General features: G+C 36.6%; 1 protein-coding gene and 1 long non-coding RNA gene across 2 annotated transcripts in view; one reads left to right on the forward strand and one right to left on the reverse strand.

Moving 5' to 3' along the window:
* Nucleotides 1-2,757: 2,757 nt before the first annotated feature.
* The window catches only part of LOC131533699 (ADP-ribosyl cyclase/cyclic ADP-ribose hydrolase 1), a 74,652-nt gene continuing 56,917 nt past the window's right edge, over nt 2,758-20,492 (forward strand). The window contains exons 1-6 of the mRNA XM_058766106.1: nt 2,758-2,836; nt 2,916-3,036; nt 3,280-3,406; nt 5,151-5,289; nt 5,427-5,509; nt 9,181-9,254. Coding sequence (XP_058622089.1) covers nt 2,788-2,836; nt 2,916-3,036; nt 3,280-3,406; nt 5,151-5,289; nt 5,427-5,509; nt 9,181-9,254 — 593 coding nt within the window. The 5' untranslated portion in view covers nt 2,758-2,787. The remainder of the gene's footprint in view (nt 2,837-2,915; nt 3,037-3,279; nt 3,407-5,150; nt 5,290-5,426; nt 5,510-9,180; nt 9,255-20,492) is intronic.
* Nucleotides 16,346-19,680, reverse strand: LOC131533700 (uncharacterized). The gene is made up of 3 exons (XR_009269197.1): nt 18,878-19,680; nt 18,289-18,354; nt 16,346-17,302 (listed from the first exon to the last, which is right to left on the reverse strand). It is a non-coding gene; the product is annotated as an uncharacterized LOC131533700 (long non-coding RNA).

Raw genomic sequence — 20,492 nt, forward strand, 5'->3', positions numbered from 1 at the left:
TCCCCATTGTGGGAAGCGCTACAGACAGGGGAATCAGTTCAGGAACAGGAAGGTTTGAGAGCACTGGTTTAGGAATACCAGCTGCACGTGCTGACACCAGCGGTAGGTCCTCCATGCTGGATGCCAGTCTGGAAGACTGAAGAACTGACTTTGACAATCTGGGTGCAACAGACAGGGAGTGAAAAGTCTCTGAATGAATAAACGAGACGTGATGAGACTCTGGACGATCAGCTGTGACGTGAAGAGACTCTGGATGATCAACTGTGACGTGACGAGATTCTGGACGATCAGCTGTGATGTGACGAGACTCTGGATGATCAGCTGTGACATGACTTAGCTCATGAAGATCAACTGTGATTTGACTTGATTCATGGCGATCAACTGTGACTTGACTTAGCTCATGAAGATCAACTGTAGCTTGACTTGACTCAGGAAAATCAGCTGTGACTTGGCTTGCCTCATGACGATCAACTGTGACTTGACTTGACTCAGGAAAATCAGCTGTGACTTGGCTTGCCTCATGACGATCAACGTGGCTTGACTTGACTCATGAAGATCATTGGTGACATTACTTGACTCATGAATGGCAGCTGTGACATGACGGAGCGTCGTTGTGGCTGCCATTTTGTGAACAGGTTTCACTGTCGCCGCCATTATGTGAGTGTGCTCAGGTACAGCCGCCATTTCACAAGCGGGTTTAATCACCGGAGTTGCGATCAGTATAATCGAATGTCCCATAGCCGGCGACTGACTAAACCTCCACGGCCGCCATTATCGGCATGGACGCAATGTCGCGTTCCTCCTCCACGCAACATGCACGGTGAATGAGGAACTGACTATATACACAGCAAACAGACATAGATGAGGCAAAACAAAGAGAATTCCTAGGACAAGCGTTGGTCTTCGATCGGCAAACAGTATCCAACAGGGCAAGGCAAAGAGAGATAATCCAGGTACACAGCAATAATCCAGGCAGGGGCAAATACAATCCGAAACAGGCAAGGCAAGACTATGACTATGAAGACTATGACAACTATGACAGGCTCGATCAGCCAGGGGAGCGATATGTACTTCCAATACTCTGCAGCGAGAGAGAGGAAGTCCATGGCTTATGTAAGGTGTGTGATTGGCTGCAGCTGAGTGCATGTAATGAGTGCAGCGGATTGTGGGAACTGAAGTCCAGTGTAAGTGTAACAGTCTGTGCAGTGTGAGAGTCAATATGATGGAAGAGCGACCTCTCGTGGTGAATGAACGGAAGTTCATAAACCGGATTTGTGACACACAGGATAGCAAATCCTTCAAGATCTCAGTTCAAAGACTGAAAATGTTTCATTGAAGTAACTAAATTAAGAAAATGCATATAAATTCATTATATTTTCATTACCTTTAATAAAGCCCAATATAGTAAGTCTGCAAAAACTGTCATCTCCTAAATACTGATAGACCATTACATTTTTTATCTTAATTTAATGGTATTGACAATCTATTTCTCAAGTTGTCTGACATTACTGAATGTAGGTCCAAGTGAAGAAGGGACACTATATTAGTTATCTATTTTCATATTGTGCATTTAATAGTACTCACATAAGGACTCATAATATACTTGAAAAGAGACACGTCCATTGTGTAACTGCATCATCTACACAAACCATTGTGCTTGGCACCCTAATGATCGCCTTGAGTTAAACTGCATTGTTTCAGTTACCTTCTGTGTTGTTGCCCACAACGCTTCGGTGACAGGACTTTGAAATAGCAAACAGAGAAAACAATAAAAGGCATGACTTATTTCGCATCCAGCTAGCCAACTTTGTTGAAGCTATTTCATAGCCTAGGAGTTTTATTAGAATAGAAAATAGCAAGGGTCCGTGGAAAAATACTGTTGTACGTTTTATGCAGCGGGGCAGCTCAAGAACGCTGGACACACAAGTACTGTGGCTCTTTTGCCCCAAAGCTGCTGAAGCTGGTTTTCGCCAAGCCAACATCAAAGTTAGAACCGTTGGTTCTTTGCAGTGCAGGGATATATGATGGCAATCTTCCAGCTAACCCACAATTAAAGTTACGCTGAAACAGAAATAGTCACCGATCTGTGTGATTTATAATTATAAGGTCAATTGTGAACGTGAAAAAAACATTCATATTTTTGATATAGTGATTAAAGACACTCTCCTCTACTACAGCAGTTTATACAAATGTTCTACTTAAGTGTGCACATGGTCACTCCCTCCTCCCTCTATGTGAAAATGCCCAACTTACATCATAATTAGAATCATGAGAACCTGTTTTTTGTAGAGTGTTGAAGGGTTTATGTCTGGAATTTGTGGTTTCTTCATTCAGAGGGACAAAACCAAAGTGGTGTCTATTTTAGTCTTTCATGATATGATGAATAATATTAGTCTATATATTATGTGCTTTGCTAATTTAATTTCCTTTACTGCATTCTGATACCTTATTCCTGTGGCCTAGTTTTATTCTTTACATATTTTGCAAACATTTGCAAGTGCTGCTATTATCATATAGTGTATTAATAATCTTTACAGAATGTGAGTTCTATCTTTTAATTCTTAAATAATTTTTCTTTATTTAAGATCAGCTAAACAGCATAAGGCATAAAGAATACACTTGAGAATGTGAGGGTGAAGGACATTTTTGCAGTGATTAAATTAGTTTGGTAATTTCTAAGGACACAGGCTTATGTTGTTGTTGTCCCTCCCTGCTCCCTGATGCTGCCCTGTAGTGTTCTGCACACAAGACCGTCTAATTTTCTTTACCTCACAGATTTAGTGAAGCATGTTAACTGCTAGAGAGGAGGAAAGTAAAGTTTTCAGGATGATTTTAGGTAAGCATCTGTTAGATGCAATGACTAGTTTTATCTTATCCCTTATGTTATATGTTTTACATGTTTATAATTGGTTTAGGATTTGCCTTGCTGTTTGTTTTCACGGATGTAACAGCAGAGTTTGGGACCACACCAAATCTTAAACAGATTGTCACTGGACGGTGTTTTGAATATGTAGCCCTGGCTAATCTCAACCTCAGGTAAGATGTAGGCCTATAAGCATTTTAAATGCTAATATTGTTCATTTTAACCCAGTATCTTATAAGCAATACATTTGAAATTACTAATAGGAAAATGTAATAATATATTTTTATGTAGTCAGTCTCTCACATGATTTCATAAACTGCATAAACTGTCTCATTACTTTCACTTTCATTAGCTAATATTGTATTGAGTCCTTAAAAATGAAAAATGGAGAAATGTTTTAATTTTCTGTCTAACAGATACAATTGTGAGAAGATATGGCAGGAGTTTGAAAAGGCTGTGGTTAGGAGATCTCCCTGCGATGTGAGAGTTAAAGATTACCAAAAAATGTTCCAGGTCATCACTCAGACTTTACCATGTGGCAAGGTGATTCCATGCAAGTGTTTTCAAAACAACTCAACAACAGTACAGAACGTTTTTAGAAAGATTTATTAAATATTTATATTAAGCATTAAAAGCTAAACATAAAACTGGACTCAAGAACAGAGTGTGAATTAACTTTGTATTTTAACTATTGTATTTATCTATTGTAATTTGTTGTTATTCTTGCATTATGTATGTATGCATGCATTTATTTATTGTTTGTTTGTTTTAGTTTGAGCAACATTTTTCTTTCTCTCTGGCATTAGAAGGTGGACTGGTTTTTAACAGTGTTCAGGACCATGGCCAACCTGCTCCAGAGCATGTTTTGTTCTTTTTGTTCTTTTATTCTGTTTACAGCGAAAGGGTTTTAGAGACAAAATTGCCTGTTTTTTTTCTGAAAATAATTTATTATATTTTTAATATTAATTATATTATTCAATTTTATATTCTTAATGCATCACATAAAAGCAAACGTCTATATAAAATGTCTAGATAACCCTGTTAAAATTTAAGACCGTCATTTTTAAGATGTAAAATATGCCTCCATGTAAAATAATGTCAGATTTTTTTATTTATTTTTTTCACATTTAATGGAATATTGAAAACAGCAAATAAATAAATTAAATAAATAAATGCCTTAAAAAATACCAGCCGTGTATAGTCCTCAGGCTCCATCTCCTGTCCAGCCAGTTCTACTATGGTCGAAGAACTCTCGACCACAACCTGAGACTTACGACTCTCCAGCTCCATCACGGCCCTCCAGGTTCCTGACTCCGCCTTGGCAATTCTATCCCTCACATCCACCGGCTCTGACTCGGTCTTCTAAGACCCCATGCAGTTCCGCCTTGGTCCTCCGACTGTTCATGTCCACCTTGGTCCTCGGTGCCTCTGCTTCCGCCTGGCCTCTATTTCCTCTGGCTCTAACGTGGTTTTCTGATCCACTGATTCCACCATGGTCAACAGTTCCTCAGATAATGCTGTGGATCGTCATCACTCTGGCTCCAACAGGTTCTTCCACCTCGATGGTTCTGCTGTGACCTCTTCCTCCAATGACTGCCCATGGTGATCTCCTCTGTTGGCTCCTCTGTTCTGGTCTTCAGCTCTGCCATGGTCCCTTCCTCCATTGGCTCCACCATGGTCATATCTTTTGTCTGCTCCTCTGAGGAGGTCTCCATCTCCGCTGGCCATCCAGAGGTCTCATCCTCTGCCGGGTGAAAAGAACTGTACACAGGAGATCCCCTGCAATGTGATAAATCTGGAGCTCTTTTTTTCAAAAAACTGAAGACTGGCTGTTGTATTAAAAGCAAAGTCTCTGTTTGTTTGTTACATGAATTTTGTAGATTTCAATATTGCATTAAATATGGAAAAAATTCTGACATGACGTCTCAAAAAGCTGCAATTTTACCAAGGGTGTGTAGACTTTTTATACCCGATGTAGTGGCTGTATTTTTATTTATTTTTTTAAACTGACTCCAGTCTCTTGAGAAAATGTAACTACTTTGCAATTTTGTGTGAATTCTTACAATGTAGTTTGTATGAAAGTGTATGATTTGTATGAAAAAAGTAAGTTCCATCCCTAACCCTAACCTTAAATCTACCCTTCATTTGAGTAAGTGGAGAGGTTGTACAAATTCATAAAAAATTGCAAAAAATCTAAATAGTTACAAATTGTTGTGATTCTGTTGAACTGACTAGATATCTGTTGGATTTGATTTCTTTCATTTAAATTTTTTTTATAATTTTAAAGTTGCTGTTCTGGAGTAAGACGAGAGAGCTCATGCACAGCTATGTAGCTGTCACAGGATCCTTCTGGACGTTAGAAGACACACTGCTGGGATTCATGTTCAATGATCTGATCTGGTGTGGACAGCAGGACAGAGAGAGAGGTACCACCAAAAGATGGTACAATTACTACTTTTATTGATGATGAATGGACAAAAAACATGCAATGTTTGAATACATTTTATAGATATAAATAATTTTATTGGCTACTAAATCCCTCTTTCTCTTTGTCTGCCCTAAGGTTTTGACTATCAGTCCTGTCCAAAATGGTCAACCTGTTTGAACCATCCTGTGTATTCACTTTGGAAACAGGCTTCTCAAAATGTAAGTCTTGTTCATTCCATATTATTAAAAACATGGGTAACACTTTACAATAAGGTGTCATTTGTTAACATTAGTTAATCAGGGGTGCAAACTTGTCACCTTTCGGCGAAATTCGCCGGTTTCACCTTGAAATAGGTCATTCACGTGAATCGTGTACATCTGTAAAAAAAAAAAAAAAACAACCAATCTCACTCCTGAAGGATAACTTTTAGATGCTGCAGGCATGCTATCCATATTTCCAGAGGCTACGTAAAACGTGTAGGAACAAGCTAACGGCAAGCAACTTATGACCGAATGAAGAATGTGCATCAGTGTGTTTTTTCTTTTTTCCGTTTTATTTCATTTATGAAGGTGATGTAAACTGAATAATTATATATTCTATTATAATTATATACTAATATTCTGTGTAGGCTATGTAACTTATATAGTTTTCATTTTATTCATTTCGACAACTTTACCGACACTGCATATGGTCTTTGGCTGCGTCCATTGCATCAGACACGTTTTTTCACGGACACGCCGCCAAATCGGAAACTCGGGGCTTAAAGAAAATTTCAAGTTTCCCACTCGTAATAACGACTTTGTGGTGGCGTTCATGTGCGTTCAACTCGTACATGTATCTGACATGACTGTAACAGCCTATTTCAAGACGGAGAAACACCTCGCGTTTAGCCCGTCAGCTGCTTCAATAATTCGAGTGCTGAAATAAAGATTTACAGTGGTTTATTTGCCCTGACTAAGTTCATGTATCTTAACAACAGTCCTTGTTGAGTTGTCGCTCAAACGTCTTTTAATCATATAAAGGTGTTTATCCTTGAATGGTGCACTGCAAAAAAAATGATTTGAGAATGTTTTTGTCTTGTTTCTAGTCCAAATATCTAAAAATTCTTAAATCAAAAAGCATTTTCCAGACAAGTAAAAATTGTCTTGTTTTCAGAAAAAAATTTGTCTAAATTAAGTGAGTTTTTCCTTAAAACAAGCAAAATAATCTTATTTCAAACCGAAAACAAGATTATTTTGACTTATTTTTTTTCTGGAAAAAAAAAATTATTTGATTTAAGAATTATTAGACTAATTATTAGACTAGAATTATTAGATTATTTGGACTGGAAACAAGACAGAAAAATGTAAGAAAAGCATTTTTAGCAGTGTGTAACATTTTCTCCCTATAAAGCACTTAGACTTGCCATTGTGTGTGAAATGTGCTATGTGAATTATGTCAATTAACTTGCCCTTAGTTTTAACACACCTGTGTGTGTGTGCGTGTGTGTGTCTGTGTGTGTGTGTGTGTGGGGGTCACCTTTTTCACCCCTGACGAGTTTGCACCCCTGTTAATGTATTAACTAACATGAACAAACAATGATCAATACATTTATTACACTATTTATTCATCTTTGTTAACGTTAGTTAATAAAAATAGAGTTGTTCATTGTTAGTTCATGTTAGCTCACAGTGCATTAACTAATGTTAACAAACACAACTTGTGATTTTAACCCTTGTGCGGTCTTCATTTTGGGTTGTGCACTTATGGTCTTTGGGGTCTCTGGAGACCCCAGGCAACAAAACGTAATTTTGTAGCAAGATAGTTGTTGTTTTTTTTAAACCAATGTAATTTTACTCTGTTTATTAATGTTTTTACTCCACATTTGTGTAGTTTTTGGAGGATTTATGATATTTTTTTAAAATTTATATAAATAATTTTTATGTAAATTTCACTTAATAAAAGACCCACATTTCTAACTTTCATTCATGGGGATAACATGGATCATTTGACATGGTTTAGTGTAAAATTTTGTCCATATTTTGAAATTGCAGTTTCAAAAGTAAAATTATCATTTTACCACTAGATGGCTGCAGAGCTCCACTATTTACTATTTGCTATTTGCTATTTGACCAACTGAAAGATATCTTTTTTGTGTGTGTGTGTGTGTGTGTGTGTGTGCGCGCGCATTGTCGATGTGTCAGTGTCACCAATTTATTTTTGTGGTGGTTCTGCATTTTGGATTATTTTATTTGACAAATTATAAGAAAGCAGTTTTATGGTCTCACAAATTTATTTGTGTGTGTGTGTGTGTGTGTGTGTGTGTGTGTGTGTGCGCGCATTGTCGATGTCAGTGTCACCAATTTATTTTTGTGGTGGCTCTGCATTTCGGATTATTTTATTTGACAAATTATAAAAGAGCAGTTTTTTTTAGTCTCACAAATTTATTCCTCTGTGTTTGTGTGTGTGACTGTATGTGTGTTCACAGCATGATCATTTTGCAATATTGGAAGTGTGACACTTCATTTCTGTCCATGTGTGTTCTGTGTTGTTTCTGATTTTGAGGATGAATTTTGTCCATTTTCTATGCGGGGTCTCTTCAAATAAAATAATCCAAAATGCAAAACCACCACAAAAATAAATTGGTGACACTGACACATCGACAATGCGCGCGCACACACACACACACACACACAAATAAATTTGTGAGACCATAAAAACTGCTTTCTTATAATTTGTCAAATAAAATAATCCAAAATGCAGAACCACCACAAAAATAAATTGGTGACACTGACACATCAACAATGCACACGAACGCACGCACACATGCACACACACACACACACTTAAAATTATATGAAAAACAGATGATTGAAATAAATGATAAACTCTAAAGACTCCAACCTTTCTCTTTGTAACATCTTGTTGAGGTTTGATTCAAATCATAATGTAACATTATTGAAAATCATTTTTATTGTTATAATTGTGATTTCACAATATGTAGATATGAATCCAACTGAAAAAACTTGTGAAAAGATATCTTTCAGTTGGTCAAATAGCAAATAGTAAATAGTGGAGCTCTGCAGCCATCTAGTGGTAAAAATGATAATTTTTTACTTTTGAAACTGTAATTTCCAAAATATGGGCAAAAATTTTACACTAAACCATGTGAAATGATCCATGTTATCCCCATGAATGAAAGTTAGAAATGTGGGTCTTTATGAAGTGAATTTTACATAAAAAGCTGTTTTTGTATAAAACCTATATAAAATGTCTTTTAATTTATTTATATAAATTTAAAATATATCATGTCTTCCAAAACTACACAAATGTGGAGTAAAACATTAATAAACAGAGTAAAATTACATTTGTTTTAAAATATATATATTTTGTTAAAAATTACATTTTGTTGCCTAAGACCATAAGTGCAATTTTTTTTTTCACACTAACATAAAATCAAGAAATCATTCCAATTTTATTTTTTATTTGTAGATCTGGAAAGTGTTGACGACCGTACAAAGTCTCATGCCATTTGGAAAAAGAGAACATTTTTTTTAAATTTAGCAAACTTCATTTGCGGGTCAAAAAGACCCCGAAGAACGCACAAGGGTTAATAATGCATTAGTAAATGCTGAAATTAACATTAACTGAGATTAAGAAATGCTGTAGAAGTATTGTTCATTCTTAGTTCATGTTAACTAATGTTGTTAACTAATGTTAACTAATGAACCTTATTGTAAAGTGTTACCAACACATATGTGAACTATATGTCACAAAACTGTATACTAGCTTTCAGCTGACCAGCAGTGTTGTCTAAATGATAATTCTTTTTTTTTTATTTAAATTTTTTTTATCAAAATGGAATTCAACTGCATTAATGCATGTCATTGGTTTGAATCTGTCTTTGCAGTTTGCTATGGCTGCGTGTGGAAATATTACAGTCTTGCTAAATGGATCAATTCATCATGCTTTCAACAAAAAAAGGTGTGTATGCTTGCTTTGTATATGCTTACTAGCTATAATTTGAAACATGATGAGTATGGTTTTGGTACTTTGAATATCTAAATTAATTTGATTTTACAGTTTAAGATGTTCTTAGTAAAAACTGAGATATAGCCATTAACTGAATTGCTTCAGAATTGCAAAAAGTAATATATTTAAAATACATTTATTTCATACTAAGTATAGTTAAAATATATTAACATATTTACTGATAGATAACTCGAGACTTACTGATATAAAATTATAATTAAACTTATTTAGCGTACTACTTGTGCACAATGCACATTTATCTAAGTCTAAAATGTGTTTTAATGTCACTTTTGATGGAAATTGTATAATCTTTAAATAATATCAGTCTTTAAATGCAAAATATTTAAAGTGTACCTGAAGTGTACTTGCAATAGTTCCACTTTAGCACAAACAAATATAATATATAAACGTTGTTTTCTCAAAAACACAATCACGTACAAACAAGCTGCTCACATATTATTGTAGCCCAGTTTTTGCTGAATACAGTGTTTTTAGACTTTAGCCATTAAAATGTTTATAAGCAACTGAAAAAAGCACAAATGTCAGGGCATGTCAAAACTTCTCCGGGGCCCCAAAACACCCTCAGACCCCAGAGGGTTAAGGTTATCTTTAATTGTACTTCGGCACTACTTCCATACAATTAAAGTGCATTAAGTACAAAATTAGTAGTTCCAATTTAGCAGTCTTTAAGAATACCAGTTTAATATACTAAAAGTACAATTGCAGTGCATTTTATTAAGTACATAAATATGAAAATGTATTTTTAGTATACTTAGTACACAGCAAAATTATGAGTGTTAATTCAATTCTAACAGAGTTAAAATCAACTCCAAAAAAGTGTACATATTGTCCCAATCTTTTCAGAGTTACATTAACACTCTTCATAGAGCTACTTGTTTAACTCTATGAATGAGTCATATTTACACGGTATAGAGTTAAAAAACAACTCTGGTCCACACCACAGAGTGTTGATTTTTCCTTAACACCAGTGTAAAGAGTTACAATTTAGCACCTTTAAGATAGATTTTAACTCCAGTGTATTGAGTTAACATTACAAAACTCTCCTCTGTGTTGAAAGTTTAAAAAAAAGCTGCCAGAAGATTAGAAAAAAAAAAAAAAAAGTTAAACCTTTTAAATTAATTTTTTTAAAAGCACATTTTGTCACAGGTAAGCAGATTTTAATTAAAAAAAAAAAAATAATAATCACAATTACACTGCAGCTCTCAAAGCAGTTGTTTATTAACGTCAACACTTCACAACATGACAGTTCACTTTTAGAATAAGTGACAAGAAGGCACAATATATCCATTTCGGTCATCAGAATTGTAAGAATACTGCTTATTAAATGGTCGATAATAAAATAGGTCCTGCAGTGCAAACACTGAAAAATGAACAATTTAATCTTCTATTATAAATGCATGAAAGTGTTCATTTGCACAGTTTGAAGACTGCTTGTCAAAAGAAAAACCTTCTCATCTTTCACAATAATATTAAAAAAAATTTTGAACACTGGAGTTTCATATTCAACACTACTGCAAACATACATATCAATTTGATACTCTGTACCATAACTTTTTACCCAAGGGGTTGTGTCAACATCAGAATAAATTGATATGTTGAGTTATCTGCTTAAAACATCACCACCTTTTAAATCATTTAACATGCAAAGCCATGTGCGATTGATGCATTTTAACCAATATTTTTCTACGGTTTTTAAAATTTTTAATTGATTGTTTAAAAAAATTGTTTAGCCTTGAATCTTATACACCAGATGTGAATAAGCGGACCAATTTTTAGTTTTAGTTTTCAGCAAGACGAGATGCGTTTCTCTGCAGTTTTCAGCCAGGCAAGATACCCAACTCCCACTTGCAGCATCACAAAAGTGCTCCGGTAAAATAGCAGAAAAAACAAAAAGGATTATTTCACATCCATTTATCAGGTGAAATGTCAGGGACAAGTATCACTTACAATATAAGAATAGTTAACCCAAAACTGAAAATTCTGTCATCATTTATTTATACTCATGTGGTTCCACACCTGTAGGACCTTCTGTCTACTGAGGAACACAAAAAATTGATATTTTGAATAATCAACAGAAGAAACTGTCATACATGGCATCTGTGGAAAGGCATGAGTATAAGTAAACATTTACTGTTCACTTATGGTTGGACTCCTCCTACCAAAATGAATGCACATAAATGGGACAGCACATAAAATAAATAATGCAAGCATACCAAAAACTTACATTTGATGCATTTTTTAAGAAACATTTTTAGAAGGAGATCAGACTCTTTATTATTATTGTTTAATAATCAAAAAATTAAGCATGACAATCAATAATCTTAAAATATGCAATTGTGGCTTACCCATGTCTCTGGTATGTGTCCTTACAAAGCTCTTCTCATCCCACTTAATGTATTGGTGGCTTCATACTCTTCAAGCACATCTTCTCCTTTCGATTTTTCTGTTAAGCCAGCATGAACCATCTGTAACAATATTAAAGGAACAGTTAACTTAAAATTGTAATTCCAAACCTATACGTTTCACATTTGCTCAACACAAAACACGTTCATGCTTAAAAAAAAAAAGATAATCAAGTGTCTAAAGTAGTTTATGTGACTCATGTGCCATATTCCAAGCCTTGTGAGGGTACAAAATCACTTTGAATGACGAACAATTTAACTCACTCAGTGTTTTCCTTGAAGACCAACTTCCCCGTCTGCTCTGCATCGCCAGTGAAAGAAAATGTCTCTCTGAGAAAGGTTTAGAGTGCACAACACATAAATATCGCTATTAATCAATATGTGATGTAATAAAACACAAATTTTAAATGAGGTAAAACACTTCCCAACCGGCATTTCAACGTTGATTCAACAAAACGGCAATTCCACGGTCAAAAGACACAAATGTAAATCACTGTAGTGATGTTCAATTCATGAAGGAATTGTTCTTTAAGCCTGTTCATTCATAAGTAATTGAACTGAATCAAATTTTAGGTTATCTTTAATTGTACTTCGGCACTACTTCCATACAATTAAAGTGCATTAAGTACAAAATTAGTAGTTCCAATTTAGCAGTCTTTAAGAATACCAGTTTAATATACTAAAAGTACAATTGCAGTGCATTTTATTAAGTACATAAATATGAAAATGTATTTTTAGTATACTTAGTACACAGCAAAATTATGAGTGTTAATTCAATTCTAACAGAGTTAAAATCAACTCCAAAAAAGTGTACATATTGTTCTTTTCAGAGTTACATTAACACTCTTCATAGAGCTACTTGTTTAACTCTATGAATGAGTCATATTTACACGGTATAGAGTTAAAAAACAACTCTGGTCCACACCACAGAGTGTTGATTTTTCCTTAACACCAGTGTAAAGAGTTACAATTTAGCACCTTTAAGATAGATTTTAACTCCAGTGTATTGAGTTAACATTACAAAACTCTCCTCTGTGTTGAAAGTTTAAAAAAAAGCTGCCAGAAGATTAGAAAAAAAAAAAAAAAAGTTAAACCTTTTAAATTAATTTTTTTAAAAGCACATTTTGTCACAGGTAAGCAGATTTTAATTTAAAAAAAAAAAATAATAATCACAATTACACTGCAGCTCTCAAAGCAGTTGTTTATTAACGTCAACACTTCACAACATGACAGTTCACTTTTAGAATAAGTGACAAGAAGGCACAATATATCCATTTCGGTCATCAGAATTGTGCTGTGCTCAATGTGAGGTCACTGCACACTCACTGTGCGCTCATACTGTGGTCACTGTGTGCTCATACTGTGCTCAATGTGAGGTCACTGCACACTCACTGTGCGCTCATACTGTGCTCAATGTGAGGTCACTGCACACTCACTGTGCACTCATACTGTGGTCACTGTGTGCTCATACTGTGCTCAATGTGAGGTCACTGCACACTCACTGTGCGCTCATACTGTGCTCAATGTGAGGTCACTGCACACTCACTGTGCGCTCATACTGTGGTCACTGTGTGCTCAATGTGAGCTCACTGCACACTCACTGTGCGCTCATACTGTGGTCACTGTGTGCTCATACTGTGGTCACTGTGTGCTCATACTGTGGTCACTGTGTGCTCATACTGTGGTCACTGTGCTCATACTGTGCTCAATGTGAGGTCACTGCACACTCACTGTGCGCTCATACTGTGGTCACTGTGTGCTCATACTGTGCTGAATGTGAGCTCACTGCACACTCACTGTGCGCTCATACTGTGGTAACTGTGTGCTCATACTGTGCTCAATGTGAGGTCACTGCACACCCACTGTGCGCTCATACTGTGGTCACTGTGTGCTCATACTGTGCTCAATGTGAGGTCACTGCACACTCACTGTGCGCTCATACTGTGGTCACTGTGTGCTCATACTGTGCTCAATGTGAGGTCACTGCACACTCACTGTGCGCTCATACTGTGGTCACTGTGTGCTCATACTGTGCTCAATTTGAGGTCACTGCACACTCACTGTGCGCTCATACTGTGGTCACTGTGTGCTCATACTGTGCTCAATGTGAGGTCACTGCACACTCACTGTGCGCTCATACTGTGGTCACTGTGAGGTCACTGCACACTCACTGTGCACTCATACTGTGGTCACTGTGCGCTCATACTGTGGTCACTGTGAGGTCACTGCACACTCACTGTGTGCTCATACTGTGGTTATCGTGAGGTCACGGCACACTCACTGTGCGCTCATACTGTGGTCACTGTGAGGTCACTGCACACTCACTGTGTGCTCATACTGTGGTTATCGTGAGGTCACGGCACACTCACTGTGCGCTCATACTGTGGTCATGGCACACTCACTCTGCGCTCATACTGTGGTTATCGTGAGGTCACGGCACACTCACTGTGCGTTCATATTGTAAGCTCAACATGTGAGCTCATGTCATTGTGTTAAATTCAATCTGTTAGTTTAGTGTGGGTTAACTGTGATCTAAAAGTTATCTAATATCGGTCAGTTATATCACAAACATGTAGAATTTCATTTTTTATTTCCTTCAAAGAATTTCTACAATTCAGTTTCAGTTGTTTATTTTGATTTATTTTCAGTTTGGTGTTGGAATTTGACACAAACATTTCAATTTGACAGATACATTCTGCTTATGGTGTTGTTTTGGTGACTCCTTTTCGATTCTTAACTTCTATTTCTTTGTCCCCTTGGAAAGACTTCACACATCCTGAAACACACAGTAACACAATATGTCATTGCAATCAATGCTAACAACCTAACAGGTAAAAATAATTAGTTAAAATATGAAACAAATCATGCCTCCATGCTTCCACAAAACATGCTTGTATAGTTACTGAAATATGATACTGAGTTAGTAATGTAGTCTAGTAATTATCTGATATGGGAAGTATAACAAATCATAAATACTGATATGCAACCTAAAGCCAGGGAAACACTTACCGAAAACACTTAGCTAAAACATTCTAAAGAGACTGAACTGAACACAATTATGATTTTAAATGCTGACTGTAAACACTGACTGAACGCAACTGGCTCTGACGAGTTTGGGTGTGATCAGTTGTAATTATCAAATTACATTCACAATCAGTCTAATAGTCGTAGTGTGTTCCTGGCTGAGCTGGCAAGATGGCTGGTTCACATGTACCTGGCTAACACGAGTACCTGGCTAATTTGCTAACCTGGGGTCAGGCCACAGTGCATATTGGCATTATAATATCATATCATATCAGCGAATGTGAATATCAAATAAAGAAACCACTCACCATTGCTCCAGAACAAAACGGCAATTCCACGGTCAAAAGACACAAATGTAAATCACTGTAGTGATGTTCAATTCATGAAGGAATTGTTCTTTAAGCCTGTTCATTCATAAGTAATTGAACTGAATCAAATTTTAGTTCCGGGCTGATGACGCAAGACGCACACCTGACGTTTGCTGACCCGTTCGTTGATCCGTTGATAAATAAAATTTTATTAAAACCTTCACGTTCCTGTCGTCACCGATATCTGCGTGGGCCGTGCGCCAACATACAGCGCTGTGCGCTACGGGTGTCTTGAGTTCGAAGACCGATCCCCCTTTCCACTTCAGATCTAAAGTGTCCTATCATAAGAAAGGCAAAAACGCCTAAAATAAGTCTTGAAAAAATACCCTGCAAAATGATTTATGTAGAGAAATGTAAATGAATGTACTAGTTTGTGCAGATTAGGCTATATTTTACGTTGTTACACGAAATCAAGGAGCTTATAAGGAGTTTATCTCTCTATATACTTTAGACATGTAGAACATATCAGCGTTTCTGCATCAATGTATGTAATGTGTGCTGTAGGTGCGAAACTTTTAGGAATTTTATCCAAGATGTAGACCCGGGGGCCAGTCGCGGATAGTTGGAACGCAGTGACAGCCAATGAAATTGAAGCATTTCAACAGCTAGCCAAAGAGCGGAAATGATGTCACAGCCAATCAGATTTTTTCATGCATTTATTTGGACTGGGGTTCGAATCCCACTCACGCAGGTCTAAACCATTACACAAACACAGCTTTGTGCTTTTCATCAAACAAAATTGTAAAATTTAACATTACAGCAGCAAAGTATTTTAAATTTGTGTATTATGAATAGATGATTAGTATTAAAAGAAATACAGTAAAATAATAGTATACATTACATGGTTATATGAAAACATGAATTATATAATAATGGTTATATTAAACATGAATGGTCTCTATTGAATGGCTTTTGAAATGAAAATAAGAGGCATTTAAATTTGACTCAAACTAAGTAATATTCAAGTACTAAATGAAAATTGATTAAGTGATGGAATAATTTAAGTCACACTTAAGTTAAATAATCAATTAAGTGTTTCCAAAACCATAGAAACTGTAAAATATTTGTCCTATGAAAAAGAACACAGCACTCATGAAGCAATTTGTAATTTTCAGTTGTTTTTATTAAAAGCTTTAAGCACTTTTTAAGATTAGTAAATACTGATCCAAAATAATAAAGTATAAAGAAAAATAGAATTCTGACAAAATATACATATTACAGTCTCACACTGAACAATAAACAAATCAAAATATACAGTATATACATGAGTTAAATATTATTAAGGGGCAAAAGAAATGTCTTCTTTTTTTTTTTTTTCTGCCACCCATCTCCGACTCATTAAACTCTTTCCGAGTCATCTTTCTGCATGTCCTGAGGTTGGTAAATGGAAAAGACTTTAGCAGGGCAATGAACATATTTCCCTGCTACGCCAGGAAAGCCTGTGTGTATGTGAAGACTGTTTGGACCCTGCTTCAGCTCCATTTTACAAAATCTGCACAAGCGACTAACGTGTTCAGTTTCAGGCCTTTTGTGTTTTTGCTGTCCTTTCTCCTCCACCCGTTTCTTTGTGTCCTCAAGTTCACTCTTAAATAACTCTGGGGTGTGTTAGTTCTTAATCACTGTAAGCATTAAAAACCTTTGTGGAACAGTAGAAGTACCTGACAGCGCCTTGCTGATTAAGAAAAAAGTGGTTAGAGGAACCATCTTTGGCTGTCCACAAGCAAGACAAGTCTTCTCCTGCTCAGGGTGCTGCTGCCGCTCCATAACACAATTGTCTCAATGGTCTCATGAGTTAGGAGTGTGGTCAGAGCAGGTGCTGGTGGGTTTACATCCGCAGGCTTCATTGTTACCACTGGCACACTGGTTGTTTTACTGCCCGCTTTCAAGACGTTTCTCTGGAGTTGTTTAATGAAGAACTGGTGTTCTGCAGTTTGGCCAGGTGCTTGACATACAGTGAAATGTGCAGTTTTGTGGTCGAATGGAGCATGCTGTTTGGATCAGTAGAGGAATTGTGGACCATCGCTGCATGCTCCTGAGGATGTCCTTCTTCCCACGGTGTTTATTAAGCAAGTTGTCAATGGGCTCTGTGTTTGTGCTCCAGTACAAACACCCTGCCACCAGTCTTCACAGGTCCAGGGGGTCGCAAGTGAGGCCAGCAGAGGCAGAGGTGGCGTATATGTATTTCCTACACAGAGGGGGAAAATTAATTAATTTCTGCATTCTGAAAATTCTGATAGAGGCCCCACATGGGAAGCATGATAGGAAAACAGCGAGGGCACAGGCAGTGTACCAGTGGTGTCTGCAACAAGTTGAATATTTAGTTTAATGTGTAAGAAAATATTTAGTTTAATGTGTAAGAAAATATTTAGTTTAATGTGTAAGAAAACATTTTCTGCAGGTTTTATGAAGGTTAAGTTAAGACATTTTTAAGACCAAGTAAAGTAAATTTGAGGAACAAATGAGAAAAAACAAAAATATGTTTTGTAGAACGTAAATGTCTGGAGAGAAACATAATGAGTTGTATTAACTTCAGAGTTTGAAAATACAATTTCCAGCAGATATTCATAATTTTTTAATTCATTTTACAAAAACACACTGAAATACTCTGCTCCAGACGCTAAAATGTGGATATATCTTTTACTGCAGCTTCAGATCATGCTGCAAAAAAGTGATGCTCTTCCTCAGTATTTTTGTCTTGTTTTCCAGTGCAAATGCCTAAAGATTCTTAAATAAAACACATTTACTGGAGATACAAAATGACATAAAATACAAAGTCTTGTTTGAAGTGATTTTGTGATTTAAAACAAGAACTAATATCTGCCATTTGGCAAAAAAGTAACCTTAATTTAAAGGGAAGTTTTGATAGCTCATAGACTGATATTTGTTATTGCTTTAAGAATAAACTCATTTAATTTCATTATATTTTTCAAGACTTCATTAATATTTGCATCTGAAATAAACATATCTTGATTGAAAGATGTTTGATATTTGTATTGGAAGACAAGACAAAACACAGAGGAAAAGATTCATTCACTCTTTGCTTTGCATCCAACATTTTATGAATTTAAGACTTTCTGCTCTGATTGTGTACGGGTAAATTAAGACATTTTAAGACTTAACAACCTGCAGAAACCCTATGTGCATGATGTAGTTGATGTGTCAAATATTTACCTGTATCTGACTGAGGATCTGCATGGGTACCAGGAGAAGATGACAGCAGTGTAGAAACAGTGGTCTCTACAAGAACATCACAATAGAAATATTACAAAAAGCAATAATTCTATTACAGACACACACACACACACACACACACACACAATAATACTGTAGTACTCCTGCTGTTCTTGTCAGACTGATATTCATTTACAATTTCATGGCTGTACTGTAAATATAATGGCCAATACAGTAACAACAGTGGTAAATTTATTTTTGTGACTCTACTGCTAAAATACCATGGCTAAATTATGGTTACTATAGTAAAACCATGGTCAGAAAACATTTTTGAACTGTGGAATACATGTAATATCATTACAAAAATGAGAATAATGGTTACGCCCATTCATAATTTAGCTTGTAATCAACAGGTGACGTGTTAACGATGACAAACAATACACAGAACCGTAAATTACAGCCATGTTCATTCATAATTTCGGCGTGCAAACAATCAACCTACGATAAGCTATAGTAAACAAAACCCGACAGGGTAAAGTTTGGTTATTAACGGTAACAAAACGTAAACTGATGTCACAAAGTATCTTACCTTTGACAGATGCGCTGAGAATGCGTTGAATTAAACAGTCGTCTTCTTCTGCGAATTCAAACTTCCCGCGGGTGCCGAAACGCGGAAGAGCGCCACGAGAGCGCTAGCGGCCGAAGTATATCGCATCCGTAGTGGTTTAGCACTACCATCGAGAATGAATGGGAAACGGTTTAGGGCCGTTTAGCTAAAGAATCCGCGGCCGCCGCGCGGCGACGACCATCAGCCATCAGATTCAGTGGCGCAGATGGTAAACCGTGCGTCAAGCTCCTTTTGACACGATCGACCGGGGTTCGAATCTGCCTTATGGCGAACTTTTTTCGCCATAAGGCGTCCAACTACGCGCGAATAGCGCGATTTATTTGCGCAAGTCGCGTCTGGTGTGAACGCACAGTAAAGGTGCGTTCACACCAGACGCGAATGAAGCGTTAAGCGCGAGTGATTTACATGTCAAGTCAATGCAAAGACGCGAATAGACATTCTGCGGCGCGAATTGAGCGTTTCGGGCGTTTGACGCGCGTAACGCGTGATTCGCGCGAACCGCACGAGTTGAAAAATCTGAACTTTGGTGAAAATTCGCGTCGCGTTAACCAATCAGGAGCTTGCTCTAGTAGTGACGTGATTACGACGTAGCGAGCGGAGGGAATCCCAAACAATAATGGAGGACAAAATAATCATGGCTGTTTGTGGACACCCAGAGCTGTATGATAGCCTACATTTTCGTACTTTTACAGAAACAGGAATAAAAAGGATTTTGTTTGGAAGCAAGTGAGTGAGGAGGTCGGACAATCTGGTAAATTGTAAAAAACGCGCTTTATACAATTTGAGCTATATATATATATATATATATATATATATATATATATATACACACATATTGAGACTACAAGCTAGCTAAATTGAGCTTATTCGCCGTATTTTATCCATGTCAGCCATTTCGGAACGAGACAGGAGCCGTTCGCCTGGCAGAAGCCCCTCCAATGACGCGAATTCGCGTCTGTTGTGAAGTGAATGTCACGCGCGAATGAAGCGAATTTCACGTGCAAATGAAGCGAGTAAACTCAAAATGTTCAAGCGTCCAACTACGCGCGAATAGCGCGATTTATTCGGGCAAGTCGCGTCTGGTGTGAACGCACAGTAAGAAAATGGCGTCTGTGAAAAATATTCCAGATGGGTCAAGCGCGCACACGAGCAAATGTCCCGGATGTAGCTAATAACACTCAACAGAGTGTTATAAGAGTTTCTCTGCATATTGACACCGGCCAGAGAGCGCTGTTTACACTAGCTAGTGTTAATCCCCTAAAGTTCAACACCACAACTTTAACACTTCACTCTAAAAGTCCTTAACACTAGGATTTCAACACTGGAGATTTTGCTGTGTATGAAATAAATGCATTTCAAATACATTTAAGTATATTTATATTTCACTAGGGTTACCAACAAAAAATAAATAAATAAAATGCTTTCACTTTTTCAGTAACATAGTATGAATTCTTAGTTGCTGCTCCTAATACTTCAGTCACTTAAAAGCTTTCGCTCAAACATTTGGGGGACCTATATGACATGTTTTAAATCAGATCATCATCTTGTTTAAACTTAGGCCTTATCATCCACCATG

This window comes from Onychostoma macrolepis, chromosome 24 (assembly GCF_012432095.1).
Source record: "Onychostoma macrolepis isolate SWU-2019 chromosome 24, ASM1243209v1, whole genome shotgun sequence".
In the NCBI taxonomy this organism is placed as follows: Eukaryota; Metazoa; Chordata; class Actinopteri; order Cypriniformes; family Cyprinidae; genus Onychostoma; species Onychostoma macrolepis.